Source organism: Nymphalis io, chromosome 1 (genome assembly GCF_905147045.1).
Source record: "Nymphalis io chromosome 1, ilAglIoxx1.1, whole genome shotgun sequence".
NCBI classification, from domain to species: domain Eukaryota; kingdom Metazoa; phylum Arthropoda; class Insecta; order Lepidoptera; family Nymphalidae; genus Nymphalis; species Nymphalis io.
In genome coordinates this window covers 14,803,732-14,831,670 of record NC_065888.1, presented here as the reverse complement: position 1 = coordinate 14,831,670, position 27,939 = coordinate 14,803,732, and the positions used below count along the sequence as shown (strand labels likewise).

The 27,939-nt window shown below is 36.1% G+C and overlaps 1 protein-coding gene across 1 annotated transcript in view; it reads left to right on the top strand.

Moving 5' to 3' along the window:
• The window catches only part of LOC126781818 (cell adhesion molecule Dscam2), a 32,104-nt gene extending 4,858 nt beyond the window's left edge, over positions 1-27,246 (top strand). The window contains exons 2-32 of the mRNA XM_050506880.1: positions 403-646; positions 1,246-1,399; positions 2,068-2,219; positions 2,819-2,909; positions 5,000-5,205; positions 5,548-5,693; positions 5,946-6,081; positions 7,246-7,365; positions 7,620-7,796; positions 7,930-8,074; positions 8,239-8,387; positions 8,726-8,945; positions 9,163-9,308; positions 9,928-10,096; positions 17,080-17,228; positions 18,045-18,191; positions 18,369-18,521; positions 18,617-18,746; positions 18,961-19,136; positions 19,432-19,611; positions 19,704-19,889; positions 20,141-20,329; positions 20,549-20,694; positions 21,103-21,244; positions 21,422-21,572; positions 21,994-22,145; positions 22,505-22,651; positions 22,782-22,934; positions 23,436-23,493; positions 25,017-25,094; positions 26,579-27,246. Coding sequence (XP_050362837.1) covers positions 1,383-1,399; positions 2,068-2,219; positions 2,819-2,909; positions 5,000-5,205; positions 5,548-5,693; positions 5,946-6,081; positions 7,246-7,365; positions 7,620-7,796; positions 7,930-8,074; positions 8,239-8,387; positions 8,726-8,945; positions 9,163-9,308; positions 9,928-10,096; positions 17,080-17,228; positions 18,045-18,191; positions 18,369-18,521; positions 18,617-18,746; positions 18,961-19,136; positions 19,432-19,611; positions 19,704-19,889; positions 20,141-20,329; positions 20,549-20,694; positions 21,103-21,244; positions 21,422-21,572; positions 21,994-22,145; positions 22,505-22,651; positions 22,782-22,934; positions 23,436-23,493; positions 25,017-25,094; positions 26,579-26,630 — 4,263 coding nt within the window. The 5' untranslated portion in view covers positions 403-646; positions 1,246-1,382 and the 3' untranslated portion in view covers positions 26,631-27,246. The remainder of the gene's footprint in view (positions 1-402; positions 647-1,245; positions 1,400-2,067; positions 2,220-2,818; positions 2,910-4,999; positions 5,206-5,547; positions 5,694-5,945; positions 6,082-7,245; positions 7,366-7,619; positions 7,797-7,929; positions 8,075-8,238; positions 8,388-8,725; positions 8,946-9,162; positions 9,309-9,927; positions 10,097-17,079; positions 17,229-18,044; positions 18,192-18,368; positions 18,522-18,616; positions 18,747-18,960; positions 19,137-19,431; positions 19,612-19,703; positions 19,890-20,140; positions 20,330-20,548; positions 20,695-21,102; positions 21,245-21,421; positions 21,573-21,993; positions 22,146-22,504; positions 22,652-22,781; positions 22,935-23,435; positions 23,494-25,016; positions 25,095-26,578) is intronic.
• The last annotated feature ends 693 nt before the right edge of the window (positions 27,247-27,939 follow it).

The following is a 27,939-nucleotide window of genomic DNA, read 5'->3' as shown; positions in this document are numbered from 1 at the left end:
AAATTCGGTAATTATTCTGAAACCCTCGCACATGTTCAAGCTCTTATCATAATTTGATATTTTTTAGAAATATAAGCATATTATAAAGGCATAGATAACTTTGTCTGCTAACATATAAATGATAATTTTTGATATAAATGGAACTTAGGATCTGGATAAGAACATTGGCTCATAAAATACGAGATCTACGAAAAATAACTTATTTATTTAATATGGAAACTATAACTTCGGTATACCACATACTCTTATGTATTTGGCATATTCCATATCGTATATATAGTGCCACTATTTAGGTAATATATGTGGTCTTAATAGATACAAAAATATACAGTAATTTTAATAAATCTTGTATTGCATAATGTTTGTCAGTGGATCCAATTCACTTATATTTATCTCAAACAGGTAGTCAACAGCGGTGGCACTGCCATCATCAACTGCACGTGGGCAGGTTGGCCTTCCCCTCGGCTTGAATGGCTGCACAACGGCATTCCAGTATCTGGCGTGACAGGTGGAAGACTTCGTCTGCAAAACAATGGGGAACAATTAGTTATTGCATCTTTACATCGCGCTGATAAAGGAGTATACCAGTGTGTGGCCAGGAATGAGAGGGACTCAGCTCAAGCTAGCGCAGAGTTAAGGCTAGGAGGTAATTATTTTTTTGTTTGGAACGATTCACATCAAACGCACCGCACCGAATCGCGGCGCAGCACATTTTACACGTGGTAAAGGAAATTCAAATGTACACAATATTTAAAGTTCATATTTGAATATAGGAACACAGTCTGCTGCAACCGCCGCACGCGAGCGTTCTTTGGTACTCGCCTTCCATACAATTCCATGCGGAGCGTTGGATGTGAGTCCCACCTATGATTAGGTAGTTTGTTATGATTTCCAAAAATGCTCTGTACTCCGAAGTTTCTTCCTTTTTTTCTGATAATAAGACCTTCTGACTCGCAAAGAAAATTATAATTAATGAAGAAGAATCTTTAATTAAACCATAATCCTATTAACCGCAAGAAATTAAAAATAAATGTATTTTTTCTATTTAATATCGAAGCCCTATAATTAAGGCATTTTTACCTTTAAGACAGCAATATCGGTCAGAATTACTATTTCAGGGAATAAAAAGATCAAAATGCGCTTTATTTTTTCTCATAAGCATATTTTTTTTTCTATCTTGCCTCTAAAAACATTTTGTGTACCACGATGATTTATCACGTAGCACTAATGGCTGAGTATTATCAGATACTGCACCGGAACTCCAATACACCTTCATTGAGCAAGTACTACGGCCAGGACAAGTGGTCACTCTTAAGTGTTCCGCAGCTGGATCACCACCTCCACACTTCACATGGCTACTTGATGGACAGCCACTTAACACCATGGCAAGAGGACACAGGTAGCTAGTTGTATTAAAAAGTTACTTACTTTCCAGAGCAATACCTTTAATCTTGATAGTCGATTACGCAACTTGTTATAAATGGGTACATATATTAACTATTTCTTAATACCATTCGTCATTTATCACATGATCACTAATATTCAAATAGACTATATAGCAAACGTATCGAAAAATTGGATTACTTGATTATTAATTTAACTTATTAAAAGTGTACGAAAAATTAAAATGAACAAAATGGAATCTCCTTTATTATAGCTTAAGCATTAGTAAAATTGATATATTAGTGACGTACAATAAATAGCAAGGTGGATAATATTATATATTATTTTTAGTGAGGGTTTCTTCTGACTGGCCCAAAAAAAGCAGTCTGACTACGAGCCTCGGGGTTGCCCCCTTTATCTGGGCTTCTTCTCCCTAGCAAGAAATCTTGCCGTATCCTAATGTTTAAGCCCGAAGAGCCAAGGTCACTCTGACCCAGTGGCTATAATTTTTATTATATTCTTATTTATATTATTTTTAGATATAAAACTTGTATAGTTGTTGGGTTCGTTCAATAGCTGGTGTGCTATTTCCATCAGATATGAACAAAACAATATAAGGGAGCATTGAAAACGCATTGGCTCGCTAGCCATAAAACGAAATAGAAAAAATACGTATTTTAACAGGTACAGCATAGAACAGTTTGCGACAAAAAGCAACGAAGTCGTAAGCTACCTCAACATTACCGCAGTGAGGTCGGAAGACGGCGGCCTGTACACATGCAGAGCAGCCAATTCTCTCGGGGAAATATCTCACACCTCGAGACTCAATATATATGGTAAGTTCTATACATGTTACAACACGGTCACGACAAAAGCTTCACAATGTCATTTCCTCTGAGTATTTTCACAATTTAAGACAATACATCCAACTGAACAGACATAAATTAAATAGCGCTTTCACGGCTTCATGTAGTAGCTTCAAAGGAAAACATGTAAAATCAAGACTAATATATATTAAAATAGCAAAGTTTACGAGATTTCATAGAACTATAGTCGCAAGTGTAACCGTAGCTTTACAAGCGTCTTACGTCACAGAATTTTGCTTTGTCACCTAAGTGTATTTGAACCTTTAAACGCACCTGTAGTAGTACGCTATGCTATTATTAAATAAATAATTATTGTAAATGAAACACATACGTACCACTCGTACAAAGTAAATAATAAAGTCCGTTGCGAAAATTTCATTACAATCAAAAAATCGATTGATTTTAATTAAACAGAAAAAACGGAAAGCAACGAACCATTTAATATATTCAAAGGTAAAAGGAATCAAACCAGCGATGCCAATTGACCCTTCCTTTATTTCATTAACTTGTCCGTCATTTAATAAAATATATAAAAACATTAAGTTTTGTTTCACTGAATTCAATTTCAGGTCCACCGTATGTGCGATCGATCGGACCCATAAGAGCAGTGGCTGGGAGAGAATTGGTCTTATATTGTCCGTACTCTGGTTATCCAATCAGGTAAGATTTAAAGGATAAGTAAACGCGTTTCCTTTAAATATATTAATTGAAACTAATGTTAATGTAAAAGCTGAAAATAATTCCGTAAAAGATTGCATTCGTTCCATTTAATTGAAAAGGCAATAGCTGCTTAAAACGTGGAACGTGGAAACGTATCAAACAATTTTTATTCCAGGAAATGACAAGGGTTCGCTACGGGAAAGATATAATGAACATCTAATGCGAATGGAAAGAGTCTTTTAGGTTTAACACTGGTAATCTTAATTCAAAATATAGTACATAATAGAATTGTAACTAATTATCTTCTGTACATTGAATATTTTTTTATAACTTATCTGATAGTTATTAATATTGGTACAGAGGCCTCGTTACCACGAGAAAATACACGGACCGCTTCGAGCAAATATCAAATCGAAACTAAAAACATTTTATGTGGGTAATTTACAAAGCTGTTATACCTCCGTTACTATAGTTAGGTATTACGGTTATTTATTATTTCATGTATAATACAAAATTAACGCGGGTGAAGCTCCACAGGGTCAATATTTCTTTCACTCATTGTTGCAAATCTGGAAGGTCTTATCTATATAGGTTGGGTCAAAGTTTAATTGTATTACTATTTCCATTTAAAATATTTGCTATCAACATACTTCGATAAAGGAATTCTGTTTTAATTACTTTCTGATCCTAAACCCAAGTGTCACGAGATTAATCTTTAACGAAATTCGTTTTACGTAAGAGAACGTCAAGCGTCCGAAGTTTTTAACGATTCCCCAGTTTTCGGCAGACACTTTGACGCAGCTTCATTAGACGATAAAAGATTTTACGAAGAACGATTTTATTTATATCGGGTCTGGCCTTTCGAATAATTACCGCAATTATTTCTTATCGCCATGTTTAAGGTCAAACTTTAATAAATTCTGGCGCGTCTTAAGATTTATGTCTAAAAATTTTAAGAAATTAAATTATTGGTTGTCGTATTATCATAAAAATGAAGACTTTAGTATCTAGAACAAACGCTTAGTTTGTAATTAAATTATATAGTAGAGTAGATATATTCGGCTTGCTCATTATACCGTTCTCTACTTCAGTTAATAAAGTTATTAATAGGGTGGTTTAAATAAATCTTTTCTAAAGATCGTTTTCTTCGTAATAGGTTCGTTGTTTATTATTTTGAGGAATATTATCGGTGCCAATACGACATGCGTTATAAGTGTATTAAATAAAACTTTAAAAAGTAAAAAAACTAATAACTCTTTCAAAGCTGGGCAAAGTCCTCCTGATGAGAGCAGAGATTTTCAGGATATATTTCGTTCATAACCGATTACAATAAGAATAATAAATACAAATAAAAATAAGGGGTTCGTAAATTGCTATCCTTAACACAGGTTATTTAAATATTACAAGAAGGATAGTGAGTTCCAGTCATCCAATAAAAAAAGCAAAAACCAAAATTACTAAATACTTCTTATTTAATGCTACTTATAATGTTATATCTTAGTCCGCTTATCTTACCAGATCGTAAATCGCGTATCAATTTATGTTTATATTAAAGTAAATTGTTTTATTTAATTAAAACAGCGGTACTTGTTCGGATTTAAACCCGAAATGTTTAAGATCAATGCGCTATACCAACTCGGCCATTTCGGTTCTTAGACAGTACAACTTAGAAAATGCATATATCAAGATCTTCCACAGAAGCTTAACGAAAAAAGTAAATAAGTAAATAAGCCCTTTGGCTGTGAATACTTGTTTTGAATTTTATTTTATTTTTTTATTTTTGAACAGCATCTGTACTAGAAACTAAATATCTATACTATTATAAATGCGAAAGTAGCTCTGTCTATTTGTTACTCTTTCACAGCTAGAACACTGAATCGATTTTGATGAAATTCTGTATGAAACAAGTTTGAACCCTTTGAAGTTTGGATATAGTCTATTGTTTTATAACAACCCCTCGCCCCAACACCAACATTTCCCTCTAACCTAACTGGCGGACGAAGCCGCGGGCGAACACTAGTTATAGATAAAGCTGGAAAGTTTGACTCTTCTGAGAGATATATTAATAAATTCATGCTTTCATTTGTCAGCTCGGTCCGATGGGAACGTGATGGAAACCAACTGGAATGGGAGGGTAGTTCATCTAGTTCAGTGGGTACAAGTGCTACCGGTGTGGGAGTGACTGGTGCGTTACGACTAGCGCGCGTGGAAGCGGGCAGTGCTGGCGCTTACACCTGCAGTGCAGTAGGACCGCACGGGGAGATAGCGCGCAGAGAACTGCAGCTGATTGTCAGCAGTTAGTATATATTGTTGTTGTGTTGGTAGTTGGTATGGTTGTGTTCCAGGCACAAGGGACATAACATCTTAATTCCCAAGGTTGGTGGCGCATTGGTGATGTAAGCGATGGTTAACATTTCTTACAATGCCAATATTTATGATCATTGGTGACCACTTACCATCAGGTGGCCCATATGCTCGTCCACCATCCTATTTTATAAAAAAATATATGTAAAAGTTTAGTAGTTTATTAAATGTTTTCTAGTAAGTAGATAGGACCACAATGGAATACAATACTTAATCATAAAATAATAAGTAAAATTTTAAGTTACTTAAATGTACAGTTTCATTTCATTAACAGACCCACCCGAGATCGAGCCGTTTTCCTTTTCGGCAAACCTGCAGGAAGGCAAGCGGGCCCAAGTCAGTTGCAGTGTGGCGTCTGGTGACATGCCAGTTCGTTTTGCCTGGCTTAAAGATGGAGCACCAATACCAGCTGACTTACAGGTAAGAAAATTATTTCACTCTTACCTTCTTACTGTCAACAAATTTCCATGATTATAATCTGTTAAAGCTACATACTACTTATTGTAATTTGTAGTTAAACATCTACAAAATAAACATATGTAGATATTTAAGCAGAATTGGTAATGAAAAATAACTCGTCTTAAATTTTCGTTCATACCAAGCAAAAATATACCCTAATCGTAAACGGTTAACGGTTAAGTAAAATGTTGAGACGGCTCCACTGATCGATAGGTCGAAGAACGCGGGGCAGATTTTTTCAGCAACCTCGTATTCAAAGAGGTGTCGGCCAGACACAGCGGTCTATACACGTGTGTCGCGTCCAACAACGCGGCCAAAGTTAACTATACCGCCGAGCTGGTCGTCAAAGGTAAACCCGGAGCACCAGCACCAATAGAGCCAGTACCGCACGCTTGCACAAGAATCACGAAACCATTGATGTTTGGTTTTCTAAAACTAATCCAGCACTATAGCACCCCATTGCACACGCTTCTACGCACCTTCTTTGTATAATTCTAATTGGAAATATACACATATTTAATATAATCCAAAATTCCTCCAAGGTATTTAACAATCTTTGATTGGAATTGGACTCAATCAAAAGTTTGAACAATTTGCGAAGAAAATTATAAATGAAGATGAAATTCAAAATTTTGTTTCAAAATATCTCACTAAAAGTCAGTAAAGAAATTTAATTAATTTAAATTGATATGATATATTTAACTATATATATGGTTACAGAGTTTCAAATATTATTTCGTTTTTTGTTTTGCTCGACGTTGGATTACAGATGGCTTAAAGGAGAGGGTAATTTACAAGACAGATACATATTGATTATTAGTTTTGCAAATTTTTCAGTCGTTAAATTGTACGATTTTGAACACTCAAGTCATTATTGAATGCGCTACAAATATAAATTAAAAAAAACCTGTTAATATTTCCAAAGTCAACTAATTATAATATTTAAGCATTTTTTAGATATTTATTGACATTTGTATATATACTACATAACATTGTGATTTGTGATTAAATTGTTAAAATTCACAGCTAGTAATTTTAGTGTATGACTTTTGTATATCAGAATTTTAGATGACATTATGCCGCCAGGATTCGTAAGTATGCAGTAAAGAAAACTTTTTATATTTTTACGACGTCCTTTAATTGATTGTGTCTCTAATAATATTCCTAATGTTTATTCTAAATAAGTCTCCAACTCGTTATTGAAGTGATACGACACGTATCTAAGAGGTCAGGCTCGAAGCTACGAACTTTCTCATCGCTCAATAGCTCGCTTAGCATTGAGTAAATAAGGATTCAACTTTCATTGGATTTTGCGAAGCTCTCATAATTTTTGTCCTTATAAAATTACAATGATGCAAATTTTATATGATTTAAACAAACAAAAACACAGGTGTTAGATATTATAAAGATAGAATTAACACTAACTACGAAGAACATCCTGGAAGATTATATTTGTTGTGTAATAAGTTAAGACAATTAACCCGAATCAAACATGTTTTATTACACGCTGCAGTATCGCCAAAATGGTTAAGGGAACCAGCTGATGCAGCGGTGTTGGCAGGCGAGCCACTCCCTTTACACTGCCATACCACAGGTTCACCCACCCCACACACCACATGGCTTAAACAAAGAGGTAAACGGATTTATACATTGTATATTATACAAATCCTTTATGAGGATCTATCTGTCTAGCTGAAAGTTGCAATGTGTAACACCTTACACTTTAAGGTTAATTATGATATTTTTAAAATGTAAATTATTGTTATCTAAATCAGGTTTTAACTATAATATAATATATTAATTACAACTGTTAAGAATTTTCCATGGCCCTATAATAATCATTAAATTGACAAGGTTTTAATTTTTTCTCAAATGTTTTTTTTCCAGCGGGATCTGCATCAGATTTCGTACCCTTGGTAAATCTAGGAGGAAGGTTTCAGTTCTTGTCAAACGGAACGTTATGGATCGAAGCGGCGCTGCCCTATGACGAAGGATACTACATGTGCCGAGCAGAAAATGGCGTTGGAACCCCGCTCTCAAAGACTATATTTGTTGCAATTAACGGTGAGTCCAGATTCATCCACATCCAATGAGTCTACGATGAAAATCAAATTTACTAACGAAAATGAGTATTTTTCTTATAATTTATTTGTTTTCACCTCCCACTCTATAATTATTATGGTCATTTGACACACAGAGCCGGCTCGTTTTGAGGTGACATCACACAACGTGTCGGCGCGGCGCGAGGCGGGCGCCACGCTGGCGTGCGAGGCGCGCGGAGACGCACCGCTTCGCCTCTCATGGTCGCGTGATGGCTTACCTCTCGACCTCTCCACTTATAGGTAAAACTTTATGTATAAAGTTTGCAACCAATTTACTAAAGTTCGCCGACATTTTTGCAGACGGAAGTAGCATTTGTCTAAATAATTAAGTCTATCCATTATGTTTTCATTGCAATGTCGAAGATGAATAACTATTTATTTTACTATTTACGGCAATTTTGCAGATTAAGTGTCTCAGAAGCAAAGACTGATAGTGGTTTAAGGTCTCAACTATACATCAGCCGCACCGACCGTCCAGACTCCGGCGTGTACAAGTGCCAAGCTGTTAACGCCTATGGTCACAGTGACCACTATATTTATCTATCCGTCCAAGGTGAATTTCCATTTGGTTAAGCCAGATTGTTATTTAAGCTATTATAATTCCCTTTACATTTATTTAAAAAAGATACATTAAAATTATAACAAAAACTAAAAAGTTGTTATTGGATTTGTTTTTATGCATAATATTGTATTAAAATAAATATAAATAAATCCATTTTTTGGACAAATACACACACATATATTATTGCACTTCAACCTTAATAGAATAGAAGAATAGAATTGTACGAAAGAATCTTTCTAACTTATTTTAATTTTAAAATAATAAGTACACAAAAAATTAAAAAATAATAATAAGAAAAATAAAATAATAAGTATACAAAATTCTTTTAGAAAAACCCGAAACTCCTCAATCGCTGTCCGTGACGGAGATACAGTCGCGCGCAGTGCGCTTGTCATGGAGCCTGCGCTTCGACGGCAACTCGCCGCTGCTGGGCTACACGCTGCAGCACGCGGCGCTGTCGGCGCAGGGCGCTCTGCGCGTGTCTCGCTGGGACGCGGCCGATACGCTCAACGTGTCGCTACACGGCTCGCACTCGCACTCCCACATCACGTGCGTTCTCATCTATTTGAAATGAATTAAATATTTTTTATTTTTTCTTAATAAAAAAGTTTTATTTAATTCATGTCCTAAAACGGTATAAATTTTAATTTACTTTATATCGTCAAAAACACCTAAACCTTGTGCGAAATTTCAGCTCAGCGATAGGATGACATTAGATACCCTCGAGTATTTAGAAATTATTTAATGATACCCTTAATATAAATAGGTTAACAAAAAAAGGCGATATCCACTACGAGGCATTGCTCAGTAACCTGCGACCTCACACGGCGTACATGATCCGCATCGCAGCTAATAATCAGATCGATCGCAGTGATTTCACGGAGCCTGTAGTCGTGAAGACACAAGAAGAAGGTAACACAGAAGATTCACATACATTTTTTTAATTATATATACCGTACCGTTACAGCCTGTGAATGTCCCACTGCTGGGCTAAAGGCCTCCTCTCCTCTTTTTGAGGAGAAGGTTTGGAGCTTATTCCACCACGCTGCTCCAATGCGGGTTGGTGGAATACACATGTAGCAGAATTTTAGTGAAATTGGACACATGCAGGTTTCCTCACGATGTTTTCCTTCACCGTAAAGCACGAGATGAATCATAATCACAAATTAAGCCCATGAGAATTCAGTGGTGCTTGCCCGGGTTTGAACCCACGATCATCGGTTAAGATTCACATGTTCTTACCACTGGGCCATCTCGGCTCTTATTTATTTTATTATATATAATTTCAAAGTAAATGTGTCACCACCGCCCATAGACATGGCATTGTAAGAAATATTAACCAACCTTTACATTCAATGCGCAACCGATCTGGGAACTAAGACTTTATGTCTCTGGTAACCGTAGTTACACTGGCACTAACCCTTCAAACCGGAACACAACAATAAATTAAGTATTGCTGTTTGGAGCTAGAATATATTATGACTAGGTGGTACCTAGACAGGCTTTATATTCTTTAATTTGTATACTCCAGCTCCATCAGAAGCCCCGACCGGCGTGTCGGTGTCGGCGGGCGCGGCGGGCGAGCTGCACGTGACGTGGCGCGCGCCGCCGCGGGACGCGTGGCACGGCGAGCTGCTCGGGTACTCCGTCAGCTGTACCGAGCTGGGCACGGACATCGTAACGCTACCCAATTCTACCAGGTACAAGCATTTTTGCAAATCTTGTTAATTAAATATTTGAACATTCCTATTTTTTTTTTATATATTGAAAAACTGGAGATTATACATAATGACGATTGATTATAAGAAATACAACTTTGAGGAGAGGCGGGAGAATCTTGTCATTGAACTCGATAGGACGTTAGAGCTCATCGCCAAATGGGGTTCTGATAATCTTGTTGAGTTTAATGCCAAGAAAACACAGGTATGCGCTCTCACAGCGAAAAAGTCACCATTTTACCCTCATCCCTCCCTCTGTGGCACACCGCTGATGATACAAAGCAAAATCGCCATGCTGGGGATGGACGTTCGCTGCGACCTTAGTCCAAGGGATTACATCGAGGCTATTATAAAAACAGCTTCACGGAAACTCGGAGTTCTGAACAAGGTGCGGCGTTTTTTCACGCCACAACAACTGTGCCTGTTATACAAAACACAGGTACGGTCTTGCATTGAATATTGCTCGAACCTTTGGGATGGCTCCGCTAAGTACCTACTGGAGGCCTTGGACCGGTTGCAGCGACGTGCAGTACGCATTATTGGCGACGAAAAGGTCACACACACCCTTGAACCTTTACAATTGCGTCGTGAGATAGCAGCACTAAGCGCTTTCTATCGACTGTATCACGGCGAGTGCTCTGAGGAATTATTATCTCTAATTCCTGCTTCCCCCTTCCTTCTTAAGTCCACGCGAGCTGGTTCTCGATGCCACCGCCTAACTGTGACATCAATTTCAATCGCGCACAAAGAAATTTGGAAATTCTTTTGTTTGTCGCACTACCAAAAAATGGAATTCCTTACCAGCTCACGTGTTCCCCTCCTCTTACAACCTGGGTTCCTTCTGAGGGGACTTATGTTATTGAAACGAGTGTATTTGGTAGAAGATGATTTATTAATGACTAATTAGTGCAACGATCTTAATATTTATACGCCATCTGACTTACATACTACTTATTACACTACACCTCGGGGGGTGAATTGAAAAAAAAAATGTATTGATACAATTTTTTTTTTTAGGAATAGGTACATAATAATTGAATTTAGGTTTTAAATGGTTTAGTTCTATTTTTATGGACAATATAAGGCTTATTACATTTTAAAATTTTTACATTTAGTCCTAAATCTTCTAAAATTACAAATGGTCCAATCCACTGTGTGTCCAGTTTATTTGCCGTTTCATTTTTAATTAAAATTAGTTGTCCATTTGTATAAGTTACATTATTTGTATATTTATCCTAATTACATTTACGATTTTGTTTGCTTAAAATTAAATTTTCACGAGCATCTTGCTGCGCTACTTGTAACTTAAACTTAAGATCTAAAGCATAATTATCTGGGTTATATAATGGTTCAATATATTGACTTACTCTACAAGGTATTACACTAGGTCTACCAAAAACTAGCTCGAATGGTGTGTATTTCGTTTCTGTGTGAACAGTATTGTTAAAACTAAAACACCAAAAAGATAACCATTGACTCCAGGTGTCTTTCTGACCATCACACTGAATGCGTAAGAAAGCACCTAAATTTTTATGCGAATTTTCAAGTGCACCGATAGATTGGTGGTGATAAGCTGTAGAAGTCAATTTTTGTATATTTAAAATTTTACATACCTGTTCCATTACTGTAGATACAAACTCTGTCCCACGATCTGTAGCTATGGTGTTTGGTATCCCGAACCTTAATATAAAATTATTAACTAATGCTTTTGCTATACTTACCGTGTCCTTATTTTTTAGAGGATAGGCCTCTACGAACTTAGTCAATTCACATTGAAGTGTTAAAATGTAGCAATTGTCTTCAATGTCCTTTTGCAAAGGTCCTACGACGTCAAGATAGATCTTTTCAAAAGCATGTGAAGCCGTTGTAGTTATGTCCATGGGCGCCTTGACATACCTACTATGTATGAAACATAGTAGGTATGTCAAGGCGCCCATTTTTGACACTGAACGCACTTGCTAACAAATGTTTTAACATCTTTATCCAAGCCTGGCCAGTAAAATTTTCTTTTAATATTATTTGTCATTCTACGCACACCTGCATGACCTGCGGTGGGTAGTAAATGAAAATCATGTAATATGTATTTTCTTTCTTCCCCATTATATATTCTTTTAACTCCTCTTAGAACATAGATACGTGGACCACTCCAGTCCTTACGTTCTTTTATTTCTTTTAACAATTCTTTTATGATATTTTCAATTTCATTATTCTTTACTATGCATAGTTCATTTATTTTTCTAGTTTTACAAAATTCTCCTAACTTAGTCACAAATTCGGCTCGCGTAAATTGTGCCCTAAAGTTAAGATTAATATATAATATTTTTCTACGTAGACTATAAATAAAACATTCTTTCTCTTCGTATAAATTATCATTATTTTTCAATTTATTTAACTCCTCATTATTTATAAAAGTCATTTCCACTGAATCATTTGGTATCTTTAGTACCTCAACTACTCGTGGTTGATCAGGCCACGATTCGTTAGGTTTACTAATTTTAATTGTATTATCCTGCTCTACTTTATTTTCTAAACGCCTCTTTTGGCCTCTAGTCATAACTAACAATATTTCTTCGTTCATTTGTTTTAAAGTGTCCGATGTTATGCTAATTCTAGACAAAGCGTCCGCTACGCTATTATCCTTACCTTTTACATATATAATTTTAAAGTCGTATTCTTCTAGTGCTAACCTAAACTTAAGAAGTCTACTTGAGGGGTCTTTCATTGAGAATAGATATAATAAAGGTCTATGGTCTGTCATAATCGTAAAAGATCTACCGTATACATATGGTCTAAAGTATTTTACTGCCCACACTATAGCAAGTAACTCTTTTTGAATAGTGGGGTAGTTTGTTTCGGCTTTATTAAGAGGTCTGCTTGCAAAAGCTACCGCTTTCATATTTTGATTACACAAAACAGCGCCAATTGCTGTACCTGAAGCGTCAGTTTGAATGACGAATTCATTATTTTCTGAAAAATCGGGAAATTCTAATACTGGGGGACTTGTCAAAGACTGTTTTAGTTTTTCGAAACTTTTTTGACACTCTTCAGTCCAAACAAATCGTTCATATTTTCTCGTTAATTGGGATAAAGAATAAATAAAGAAATAAAGAAAGAAATTAAATAAAGAATTTCTTTCTTCAAAAAATTACATTTCTTGGGATTTAATTTTAAATTAACTTTTCTTAGCCTTTCCATAACGTCAATCCAATTTTTATTATGTACGCTCAAATTTCTTCCAAATACAACTAAATCATCTAAATAAACAAAACACTTATCAAATGTTAACCCTGACATTGCAACTGACATGGCTCTGCTAAAAGCGCTAGGACTAGTCTTAAGACCCATTGGTAATCTTTTCATTTGGTATTGACCAGTGTTTGTCGTAAAAGCCGTGTATTCCCTACTTCGTTTATCTAACTCTACCTGATAGTAACTTTGATTAAGATCTAAGTGTGAGAAATAGATAGAACCACAGAGAGAGTCTAAAATTTCATTTATATTTGGCAAAGGGAACTTATCATCCACAATGCAGTCATTAAGTTTCCGATAGTCGATAACAAGTCTCCACTTTTTATCACTATCACTTTTTTTCGGTACTAACAAAATTGGACTTGACCACTCGCTCTTAGCTTCTTCTATAATGTCATTCTTAAGCATTTCTGTAATTTGATTATTAACTTCATTTTTTAATGAATGGGGTAATCTATACTGCTTAACATATACCGGACTCGTATTTGGTTTCAAAGTTATTGATTGTTGATAAATATTGGTAGTATTTAATTTATCGCCTGGCAAAAAGAAAACATCTGAATACTTTGCACATATATCCTGAATGGATTTGCGCTTCTCTGTATTGAGGTGATTTAAATTTAAAATGTTTAATAAAGCTTTAGCCCTATTTAAGTCATTAGCAGTTGACCTAAAGTCGCATAACTCATAATCTTGAATCGAATATATTTCCGGTTGAAACATTGGCAAAGTAACATCATGTTCGTTGGTATTTAAAATTTTAACAAGTAATCTGTTATTTCGTATCCTACTGATACAACCTGCAAGGAAAACGTTATCAGCTAATTGCTGACTGTGGATAACAAAGTCATTTTCCGAATCATTATCCAAAAGTAAGTAATGAAATGATTCACAACGCGCAGGTATAAGTAAACTTTCATTAGAATAATTCAACGAATCATAAAGTGGTAAGGAACATTCCATTCCATGTTTGTTTAAGGTAATGGAATTGTTATCAAAGTTAATACTTGATACGTAGCGACACAGAAAATCTAAACCTAAAATACCGTCAGCCTTTAAAGGTAAGTTATTGAAAACATGTAGCCTTATATTAAAGTCACCATGAAACTGTTGATCACGATGAAATAAGATGACATCAGTGTAACCTATGGACTGAATTTTACCTCCAATACCATTTATGATAGTTTCGTCTCTAATTACTTTACTGTTACTGGGTAATGCCTGTTTCTTTATTACAGATAATGATGCTCCTGTATCTACTAACCAAAAATATTTCCTATTGTTAATAAAAAATGATAAATATTTGGCTTTGCCATTTAATGCCAAAATGTTATGTTTCAACACGAAAAAACTGCATTTCACTATTATTATCTGCGTTTACGGATTGATTTTGTTCAAGTTTTTCTGAATAAAATACTCTGTTTCTATTGCCACTACCACGAGATATCGAACTCGATGGATTCTCGTTCGAATCTCGTCCGCGATTCAATTTATGAAATTTAGGTCTACCATGATAATATGTTTGGCCGCGTGGATAATTATTAAAATTTCTTCGATTATTAAAATAACTGGAATTATTTGCCTTACCTGCGTTATTTTGTGGGAAATATGATCTTTGGCCGCGAATCTGTGAATACTAGACAGTATGGGAATTAAAATGAGAATGTGACTTACCTCTTCCACGAGTGGAGAAATGCATGACATCCTCACCTCGCGACGAAGATGCAGCTGACAGCTCTTCATCTTTCGCAGCTTGAATCGCCTCGTTTAGGTGTTTGTAGTTGCGTGCTGCAATAATCGTACTTAGTCTTGAATTTCTTAGACCGTCAGAAAAACTTTGTATTGCGAATCGCTCATTAATAGGTTTTAAAATTTCGTATTTTTCAGCATCGCCGTCTGCCTGAGCTATCGTTAAATCTGCAAATAAGTTCTCTATCTCGGTTCCAAACTGTTCTATAGTGCGATATCCTTGAGATACAGTTTGTAGCCGTGATTGTATTGCGGTAGGACTTTTCTTTACCAATAATTTGTTTTTTAAATCCTTAATTAAGTCTTTTGTAGAACTGTATTCAGGTAACATTCGTAATTTAGCATTCTGTGACAGCCTACTTTTTAAAACAAATGTAATTAGTAATTTTTGACCCGATGATGACAACATATCCGAATACATTTCTATAGAGTCAATGATACCTTTAATGCTGTTTTCGTTATTATTCATAACAGGATTTAAACTACATGTTGTTTTCAAATCGAACTCCATTTTTAGTTCAGGATTCGAACACGTTTCGCTGTCACTGTCACTACTACTCATATGACATGCAGGCTTAGAACATAAATTGATAATTTGTGAGTAGTATGACTTTATTTCATCGCTTATTGAAGCAATGAATGTAAGAGACTTAGGCTTTATTTCTTTAGAAGTAATACATTGGATTATATTCGAACTTTTCTCAAATATTTTCTCAGTTTCCGCTAACTTATTTTTTATAACATTACCTTGATATCTTAACTTTCCCTTCTTAATTAAATATTTTCTTATCAATTTAAGTTCATCTAAACATTCAACTAAATCATCTTCCATTCCCTTATAACAACATATTTATAAAAGAAATACATACCAAGTATATTAACTCACTTACGAGTAGTTACCATGATAGGGGCTACGACCTGATACATTGCAATATGAAACTCTTTGTTTACATTATACATAATCGATTAAATAATATTAATAGGATACATTTATTTTACTAGATTCTACACTAATTCGTTAAAAAAAAACACCTAAAATTTTATAAATAGTCATTTTAACAGTTCAAAGTTTATTTCTGAAATGTTATTGGATCACTTTACAAAACACTCACGCACTTTTTATTAATATTAAATATAAACACCTGGTTTTCACGCACTTTCTTCGTAATTCTAATGCCGTCACTTCTCTACTGGTTGGGTATGTCTCTTGCGCGGGTGAATGACCGTCTTAAGTTGTTTTGCGTGATCTCATCCGATATCCAATTTTTATGGCATTTTTTGTACTTTTTATAAATAAAGTACAGTGCTGCAATGCCCAGTAGCACACAAATAACCAATAAAACTATGCTGATTGTAGACAGATGCATTCGTATTTCTTCAACTTGTGCCTGGTTCGAGCCTGCGGCGTTTTGATTTACAAATACTGTTTCTTTCTCGACACTGGATCGGCACATAGTTAGATTTTTTTTTTTAGTAAAACAGTAACGAAGAATAAACTTAAATTTCTAGATATTGCTTTAATTTGAACTTATATCCAATTCTTCAACTCATCGTCCGATTTTGGAGCTGCAACACTATACTGCGATCAAATTCGCGTCGCGCGCCCCAAATATGGCAGGGTCGCCATGAGGGGACTTATGTTATTGAAACGAGTGTATTTGGTAGAAGATGATTTATTAATGACTAATTAGTGCAACGATCTTAATATTTATACGCCATCTGACTTACATACTACTTATTACACTACACTTAGCACGGCAAGGCATTAGCTAGTACAGAACATTCTTCCCGACTGTACTGGCCGTCGTCGCGTTTGGACTCTACTACCACTTACCATCAGGTGGAGTAGAATCATTTGCCATCCCGGGGCATATAAAAAAAAACTAAAAATGCGTAAATAAATATTTAGAACACGATTGTGGAATTTGTATATTAGTATTTTGAGTTTCTAATAAATTGTATTCCAGAACATTAACAGTCAATGGATGGTCAGCAACCGAGCTAACACTGTCAGCACTAAAAAAGTTCACTCGATACGAAGTGCGTGTCCGTGCCTTCAACGGAGTTGCCGCGGGACCGCCGTCCGCGCCTGTCACTGCTACCACTTTAGAAGGAGGTGAATAAAATATATCATAGCGCTTTCATTTGCTAACAATTCAGTTTTTAACAGATGTAGTGATTATATTATTCATTTCGTTCGGACAAGAGCACGCAATAAATAAGAAAATAATGTCAGGCAGTCATAGGGACTGCCGATAGTGAGTGAAGTGAAAACTTGAAACTGTTAAACATATTTGTTCAATTTCCACATCCATTGGCACTCTAAGTAAAAATTCTATCCATTTTTATCATAAAGCTTTTTATTCATCAAAATACACAGTGTAGCAAGTTTAGTACAAAATATTGATACAGCTTAATTTAAATAAATAAGAAGCTTACACTTCAAAAATAATTAATTGTGACCTACTAAATGCAAACACAGTATGCAAAAATATATAAAATAGCTTCAACTCGCTAGCATAGAAAAATATAGTATATTGGCTAATGAGGCGATAGAACCAACGAAGATATCAACATCGAATCTAATAATATTCGAAGAAGACCAAATTCAATGTATTGATAAATTATAAGCTGAGATGACTCATTACATCGACGACGAAGATCTAAACCAAAGATCATGTCGCCCCCGTTTTAATTTGCTTGGACTTACAATTATCCTTCGATTGGCGCTGAAAAAAAACATCGTTATACAACGTTATGGTCGTATGAAATTCCATCACCTAACCGCATTTGAGACAAACCTTAAATTTAACAGAAAATAAAGTCTTTGTTCAGAATTGGAATATTTATGGAGTGTCACTACCCGTCTTTAAAAATATTGAATTAACTCCAGTATAAATATTGCATCTTAAAATAATATTTCACTTTTTAGTTCCCGAGGCTGCACCAACACGCGTCACATGCACGGCTCTATCGTCGTCCAGTATGAAGTTGTCGTGGACGCCGCCGCCGCCTGCGCTGCGAGCGGGCCTCATACAGGGATACAAGGTCATCTACGCGGCTATTTCCACTGACCACGGTAAAAAAAACTGCTTTTATTTATAATCTTCTTATTTATAAAGTATAAAGTCAAGTCGAGATGCTGATTTTAATCTAGGTTACTAAAATTTATCTATTCCTAACGATTGTGACTAATAAATCTAACAATACTATATACGTTCTTACATTGTTAAGTAAATTCTCATTTGATTGACAGCAGAAGGAGCAGAGTTGAAACGCGTTTCGACAACAGAAACATACTTGCACGCTCTACATAAGTATAGTAACTACTCGGTTCAAGTGGCCGCGTACACCGCAGCGGGAGACGGCAAACGAAGTGCGCCAGTCTACTGCATGACTGAGGAGGATGGTGAGATAACACCTTATTTTTCTAGCCAAACGTAAAATCAATAGAAAAAAAGTAAACATGCTAAAGTTTAATTAAAAACAAATATTATATTTTAGTTCCTTCAGCGCCCGAGAAAATCAAAGCACTACCTTACTCCAGTGACTCGGTGCTTGTGAGCTGGCTACCGCCTGTACATCCTAATGGTGTTATATCACATTACACAGTCTACTATAGGGAGGCTGGGCGGTGAGTTAAATTTTCCATAACTATATCATTTAAATATATTTATAAATTATGAAAATCATAGCCGTTTTTAATGTTATAGTCGATATACTTAATTTTCATAAATTATTTACTCTCACCAATAATTGCAATCCACGATTATTATATTGGAGTTTCATGGTCATGACTAAGTAACTTGTAGCTAATAAAATCTTTAGTTCAATTGTTTTCGGGACAGGTTAGGTAAACACTCGAGCTTCACGGTGTCGGCTGATAAGAACCAGGAAACGGAGTTGATGTTCCAAGTGAGGAACTTAATGGAGAATCAACTTTACGAGTTCTGGGTGTCTGCAACCACGGGCTCAGGAGAGGGGGAGTCGACGCTCGTAGTGGGGCAGGGACCTAGTTCGAGAAGTACGGTTTTGCTGGCATATCATTATCATCTAAAATCATAATTAATTAATTTTACCTTCAATGAGAAAAAACATCAAATCAAAACATTAGCCACTAAAAATTGATAGAATTTTGTTCGATATACTTGGATTTACTTGAGAAAGGACGATCTTTGCGTTGTAGAGAAAATTGTGTCATAAAACTGTTCCACAAAATATAACATTTCTGACATGATTGCACTCGATGATAAATTTTGGTCTCGCTTATTTCATTAACCAGCACAACAGAATGACATGTATTACGTTTGGCTCCGCAGTCCCGGCGCGCATCGCGTCGTTCGGCGGCGCGGTTCGCGCGGCGCTGGGCGGCGGCGCGCTGCTGGCGTGCAGCGCCGTGGGCGCGCCCGCGCCGCGCACGCGTTGGGCACACGCGCGCGCACCCGTCACGCACCACCGCTACTACCAGGTCACGCGGAATGGCCATCTGCATATCAGAGGTACGGCCACAAGTGATCGACTTTCGAGGAGGCTACTTTACATAATATTTTGAATATATAATGTATATCCGTATTCACTACACCATTTGCAGAGGTAAACGAACAGTCATCAGGCAACTTCACGTGCACGGCCACGAACAGCATTGGCGAGGACTCCATCGTGTACTCGGTGCGCGCAGTGCTGCCGCCTGGCGCGCCCGCGCTGTCGCTGCAGTACACCACCGCCACCAGCATCAAGCTGCACTGGCGGATGCCGGAGTCTGATCAACCTGTACTGGGTGAGATGCAGCGTCCTTATGTATGACCCATAAGTTAACACTTTTTATTAATACTTATCGCTCTTTTCGAGAAGACTTTTGTACATGTCTCCTTGCTTATGTAAATGTACAGTAAATGTTACAAAAGTGCACTAAAGTACAATAAACAGTACATATTGTAGTATGTATGAAGATATCGAGTGATATGTAAGTTTAGTTGGTAATTTTAATCAGTTAATAGTAGTGAGTGCTAATATTAAAATATGTGGCAGGTTATATCCTCCAGTACAAGCAGGCATCTGAAACAGACTGGCATAGTGTTGAACTGTCTCCAGAACAAACTTCATACACTATGGACATGCTTAAATGTGGTACTACTTATAACGCTAAGATCCAAGCTCAGAACAAGATATCTTTGGGACCACCGAGTGAAATTCTTACTGCGACAACAAGAGGTGGACGTAAGTTCCTTAGAATTTCTTAAATTATTGCTCATTCTATCTGAGTTATGTCAGGCATGTGTACGGTGAAATCCTATCGCCTATGAATACAGAGACCAGATATGAAACGTCGATAGAGTCGTGTAAGCTCCAATCCTTCTCTTCAACTGTTACTTTAACAACTTAATACAACATACCTTGACAGACAAATATATTCTATAACAAATAACTAATCATCAGGTCCAAAGGCCCCAAAGCCGGAAGAACACGTACACACGAACGCGACTGCCATTAAAATCAATCTTTACGCGTGGCGAGACAGCGGTTGTCCCATCCTCGGCTTTCGTGTCGCCTACCGCCGTGCAGGCGACGAACACTGGATACAAGTGAGTTTTATATTGAAGAGAAGAAGTAAGTCTATCGCTTTGTAATGAAAAATAATAAGACAGGTGACACGCAGTAACTTTTTACTTGCTCAAATGTCGAAACGTGCCAACTTTGCACTTTACTTTCATTGTCATTCGACATCCAGTAATATGTGCGCTACACAAGCGGGTATTGCTTTTTTAATTTCCCAAATCCTCCATTAAGTTTTGAATGCTTGTTAAAAATTTAAAGCCAATATTTTACACAAAAAAAGCTATATGCTAGTGTAAAGTTGACGACGGTCTCCATTCTCATAACGCGATGCAATTTGTTCAGATTATTTCGACATATTTGTAATGTATTTTATAATTAACAATTGACTGAATAAGAATGTTTCTCCCGAGTGCTCAATGAAACAGTTTTACCAGGCGGGATCGGGGCTGAGCGCGGCGCGGCACGTGGTGGGCGCGCTGGCGCCGGGCGCGTGGTACGAGCTGGCCGTGGAGGCGTGGAGCGACGCGGGCGTGGAGCGCGTCACGCTGCTCGCCGACACGCACACTCTTGCTGGAGGTGCTTCATTCTCTTTTTCACTTCTGATGGCTTCTGAAATACAATTGGTCATTTCATTTTATGATGCATTGACTTTTCGATCTGTGATAAGGGCAAAATTTTACAAAAACACAATATCATATTCGTGTCGACCCTAAATTAATGAGATTGGCGAATGCTGACGTGCTGATGCCGCAGGTCGTATCCCCCCACTGCGCGTGTCCCCGCCGGCGACGGGTGGCGCGCGCACGGGCTCGATGCGCACGGCGCTGGTGTGGTGCGCCGCCAGCGCGCTTGTCGTGGTGGCGGCGCTGGCGGCGCTGCTGTGCCTGCTGCACGCCAAGCGCAAGTCAGTCCTCCATCATAGTAGTGACTCCCTTCCTTTCGTCTTTAGTGAGCTTTTAGAAACGGTATACACGTGTTTCGTATAAATTTGTGAGTGCATCAAAGTAAAGTCAAAACTTGATTCAATATGTATGCATTACATTTACCTATTTGACTATCAAAAAGTCTATCATCGAATCGTATCGAATGCTTAATAAAATTATATTTATATAAGTTATATGTTGAATAAATTATTTAACAACTTTCGAACTTATCGATTCATACTACTTTCGCGGGTTCTTCTCAGGAAAGGTATTTCTCGTAATTATAAACACCATCTTTATGGTTCCGTGAAATTATAAACTTCAGTTGTTTCGCGCATGAACAATATAAATATTCGAGATATTTTAAGATAAAATGTAAAATCACTTAGCATTTGATTCTAGATTTTTCTGCTTATCAAATGACCACTATTTGCGGGATAACAGAAAACTGAGCGAAAGTAATGAAGCTGAAAGAGAAAAACTTCGAGATGGTCATAAACTCTACTCGTCCTCGTCGATAAACGGCAACGAGAAATCCAACGATGATTCGTCAGGTGAGAATTATTTCAATAATAACGTTCTCTTGGCTTTATTTTGGCCACGACACGGTATACCAAAATAATATAAATAATAAAATAATACATAAATATTGTTAAACACAACATTTACTATATTATATGCATTCCGAGGCACGGGAATATGACCCTGCCAATTTCCTAAATCAGCCCGGATTTATGCTACTAACTTTAATAGTTAACCTTATAAAATTTGCGTAATATGTTTTGGGACAAAAAAAAAATATAAGGTATGCAGCGTATCTCCATAGAAGTTCAATTCCAATAAGGCATATCATATTTATTATTGTTGTTAACAATACTAAGACAATGGAATTAATAATGAAGTGTGGTTCCAGCTGAACTGTACGAGATCAGCCCGTACGCGACGTTTGGCGGCGGCGCGGCGGCGCACTCGCTGCAGTTCCGCACGCTCGCGCGCCGCGACGACGACGCCGCGCCGCCGCACCGACGGCGCCGGCGCGCCTGCGACCACTATCGATACGGTAACCGCTAACAATTCTTAACAACTTTGTGTCATATTTGGTGGCAAGGTCTTTGGTGTCATTTAATTTAAAAATATTTAAATGAAACATTTTTTTTATTGTCGATTAATTAATATGTACAAAATTCCAGACGAATCAAGTCTCTCAAAGTGCTCGACGGTAGAGGCTCGACACCGACTGCGCGCAACACCAGCTCCCGCGCCCGCACACCCGCCGGCGCACTGGCGCGAGCGGTCCGACTCCGACGACTACAGCGACAGCGCTGCCAACACCACCACCAAGGGTAACGTGTACCAACACATTTGTCATATACCACATAGATTGAATACGATATTTCAAACTCAGCACATGTCTGTTGGTGGTGCTTTAATATTGAATTAGAGGAGTGCAGTTGCAGGGTATATAGGCCTCCTATATTCCCTGCAATTGAACATTTACAAACTGATGCTTCAAATATATAAGAATAAGGGTGTAATTATCTATATAAGAATGTATTTACAAAAGGAAAGTAGTATATGTAGTTGTCTGGTTTCCATCGTACAAGCTATGCTTAGTTTGGGATCAGATGGCTGTGTGTGAATAATGTCCCAGGACATTATTATTGTTATATATTAATAATATTTCGAATATTAAAAAATAATTAAAAATTAATGAGTCGTTTGCCAGTTATCGCGACAGATTAAAATTTAAAGTGATAGGTTTACATGTAATTGTATCTTGTAAACCGGTAAAAAAACCATTGAATAAAGTATATTTAGTAGTTTTATCTCAAACACATTCCCAGGTTCGGGCGGGTCGGGTGGTGGCAGCGCATACGGCAGCGGCCGGCGCACCGCCAGCAGGTAGACCAGGTACCTCCCTGCCCCCCGACACCTGCCACGCACCCTCACATCCGCTGTCATCATCACCGTCATTACCACCATCGCCACCACCGAGCACTGTTTCATACCAAATTAAAAACCCACATCAAATGGTTTTTCGATTCATTACCTTATTGCAACGGTAAACATTTAAATTTGGCATGAATATAAATTATTATTCTTACAGTAAATTTGATATACATATAAAATATAATGATAGATAAAAAAAATAGTGTCGGAAAAAATGTTTTTAGTTTCTTTATCTGTCCTAATACAAATTAGCTTTTAACCTTTCCCTTTTTTAACTTTGCCAGCTTTATAATAAATAATAACTTAGTCCTGATTTTAGATACCCTGTTATTCATAGGATTTTTTTACACTTCAATGTTGTATATCTACTATTTTGAAAAGTTAAAGCGCGTACAGTTTGTACCTTTACACAAGTGGAACCTTTTTGCGACAGAAACTCAAACATTACTTAAAAAACGTAGCACTAAATTTCGACCGTCATCTGTTATTGATTTACTTTGAAATATCTTAAGCTGTATGATTAATTATAATTGCTGATTGTGTAACCATCCTTAAGTAGTGTAGTGTACTCGTGTAAGGCACACGAAAAGTACATGCGTGAGTACTGTTTGCGTGTGGTAATCATAATTATATTTAACATCATAAGTTCCTATAATAAGTCGAGATGGCCCAGTGGTAAGAACGCGTGAATCTTAACCGATGAACGTGGGTTCAAACCCGGGCGAGCACCTCTGAATTTACGTGTGCTTAATTTCTGTTTATAATTCATCTCGTGCTTTTCGGTGAAGGAAAACATCGTGAGGAAACCTGCATGTGTCTAATTTCATCGAAATTCTGCCACATGTGTATTCTACCAACCCGCACTGGAGCAGCGTGGTGGAATAAGCTCCAAACCTTCTCCTCAAAAAAGGGAGAGGAGGCCTTAGCCCAGCAGTGGGACATTTACAGGCTGTTACTGTTACTGTTACTGTGTTTGAGCGCAGCTACGGGTTGATGACATTATTCTTTTGCGATTAATATTCCCTATTATTTGATTAAGTAAAATTTTGGGCGTCAGTTTTATTTCAAGGTCGAGTTGCAGTATAAAGTTTCTATAGGTAACGGTTGTGTGAAACGCGCTTTAACTTTTGGTATGTTTATTTAAAATTAAAACTGGTAGGCTGCCTGGCAGTTGAGCTGGATGGTAAGTGGTAACAATCGCACAGAGACATCACCACTGTTGGAAATATTAACCATTCCTTACATCGTCAACCCTTGGGATTAAGGGCTTTTTGTTTTATTCTTGTGTCTGTTACAATAGTAAATGCAGCTTGCCCATAGAATATTCATTGTGATGAGGGGTGGTAACCTAATCTATCCACAAGGGCATGCTCAAAGCCCAACAATCAAATTTTTTTTTTTTTTAATAATTAAAATGACATAATAATTTTCTATCAGTGCTTACTTCCTTACTATGTAATATTATTGACACACAGCGGTGGTCAAAACGGGAGTGACGGCCTCTCGGGGTGCTTCGCGCCCGTGCCACCTGATATATCTTCATTAATAGACAAGTAAGATTAATTTAAAGAAATCGCTATGTATTTAACAACGCTTCTGTAAGTGCAAAACGTCGTATGTCAAAATTAAAAAAAAAAATCATCTAAAAATCACGATTAAGTATTTTTATTAATCAATTTAATGAATTAATGGGTGCTTTACATATATTTGCATATAATATCAATTACTATGAAAACTACAAATAGCAAAAAATATTAATACTATACTAGAAAAAAAGCCGAGATGGCCCTGTGGTAAGAACGCGTGAATCTTAACCGATGATCGTGGGTTCAAACCCGGGCAAGCACCACTGAATTTTCATGTGCTTAATTTGTGATTATAATTCATCTCGTGCTTTACGGTGAAGGAAAACATCGTGAGGAAACCTGCATGTGTCTAATTTCACTGAAGTTCTGCCACATGTGAATTCTACCAACCCGCATTGGAGCAGCGTGGTGGAATAAGCTCCAAACCTTCTCCTCAAAAAGAGGAGAGGAGGCCTTTAGCCCAGCAGTGGGACATTCACAGGCTGTTACGGAATTACGGATACTAGAAAGAAATAAGGAAATAAATAGTTTGCTATTGATTTTGTAGTTACATCTTTTTTACATACGTCTTTTTGCATTAAGAGTAGTGATGATATTTAAAATGGGTGTTTGTTTATGTCCGTATTTGATTAATATTGAAACTTTTTTTGTTGTTGGTATTTGCGACACAGCTTCTGGTACGTATACATATAACCAGAAGTAGCTAATCGTTTATATATTTCATTTAACGTACCTATATTTAAATGCTCGTAAAATATATTAAAAATTCGAAAAATGTTTTCCACGAATTACTTAAAAATGCCACACAGATTACTATTTATTCTTCTAATCAATTTGAAAACATGAGTAGTTATTATTATTTCATAAATGCAGTAAGTATTAATATATGAAATTAAATATTATATATTTACAATCTAATTAGTTTAACTGACTAACCGATATTGGCCAAAATTCATAATTAATGTTATACAAAAATTGTATAACGTTCGAAAATTGTATCTAAATATGTAGGAAATGATTAATTGGCGTAACAATCGTTTTCGTCGAATCGTAGATAAGACATTAGATTTGTGTGAAAACTTCGTTTTATGCGTGTTATTAAACAATCAGTTGATTTTGACGACGATAATTAACTAAGTATTTCGTGCGCCTTTGTTATAATTTATTATTCAATTAATTAAATTTTTTTTTTTTTGAAATTTAGGCTCAAGTACAAATTAGTAATAACTAATTTTAGATTTCAATATAAATTTAATACTTATATTATTACTAGGATTACATCACACCTGGAGCACTCCAAAGAAAATTTAGAGAAAAGGATCGACAGATATTTTGTACTTTAGTAACGTGTCAGTTCAAAAACGGTATCAGGTCGCAGATTAAAATTTAATTTAAAAGAATAATAATTAACTAATGTCTTCTTTATTTGATCTTTATCTTAAACATTTCAGATACCAGCAGAGGAAGGAACAAGAACGTCGGGAATGCACGATTCACGTGTAACATCCCATGGTCCATTGTAGATTTTATATACATTAGTACTCTAACAAATTCTAACTCTTGACTAAAACCGTTCTGAACAAATTTACCTGTATTAGATAGGTTTTTGATGGAATAAGCTTTTTGCGTCTTAATATTGTAATAATATAAAAAAATTACGGATTATTCAATGCGAAAACGTCAGCACTGATTCAAATTTAAATGCAAGCCAGAGTTTGCTATAAAACTACAAAGAAATTCTGGTAAATTTTTACGCCATCTTCATCACGGAAAAAGTACCTGGGACGCTTTACGTCTATAGTATAGCTGCAAGAGAGATTTTCTTTTCGTACTCGTATGCTATTTCTATTAAAACCAAAAGTGTTCCGATTAAATCATTACCTAAAAATCTAAAGAATATTTCTAAATTTGCATTATACATTGTTTTCTAAAATAATGAGAATAACTGTTTTGACACCATTTTTTTTTAGCTTTCGACTTGATTGTAAGTTGTGATAAGTGTAAGAGCCGTCAGGCGTTAGTTAAATTTGATACTGCCTACATTTGATATAATAATATCACCGGTTCCTATACATAAATGTATTTAACTTATCATAAATGGTTTAAATTTATAAGTTTCTGTTTAAGCTATTACAAAAACAAAATCGATTTTTTTCCATACTGTTTCAAGACGATTTCACCAGCAATTTATATAGAAACTCATTTTCTAATGCAGGAAATAAAATTCGTTTTCTAATATAGGAACCGATCTAGTCAAGGCTTAAACAACTTTGTGATTACATTTACGATTCCCGTAGCTAAGTGTTAAGAATATTTGTTATATATAGATTATATTTACCTATATTATAATGTGATTTATTTAAATGCTGTTAAAAGGCATACTTGTAAAGGTAATGGTTTTGTAAATAATAATAAATTAGATAATTTCGTTTGCTGTGAGATAATGACGTCATGAAATGGCACTAAACTTTTGCTTAATGATATCGTAAAAAAAACAAAGTAATTTAAATATTAATATGATTTCGTAATAATTTTATAGGTGGAATAGTGTAGGTAGTTTAAAAAAATAATACTACATAGGTTCTTACTGGTATTGTTTTGTAGGAAGTTATTAAATAGCATTGTACTTAATGTTAATATTAAAATATTTTCGGAATTGCTTAACTATAAATGTATTTCTCACAGCGAACACATAGATTTTTTGATAATTTTGTGTGCATAATTTGATAACTTAAAATAATGCTAAAAAAAAGCGTAAACTGATAAGCGTTCCTTTTGTGAAATAATTTAAGAAGTATTTCATGCTTAATTT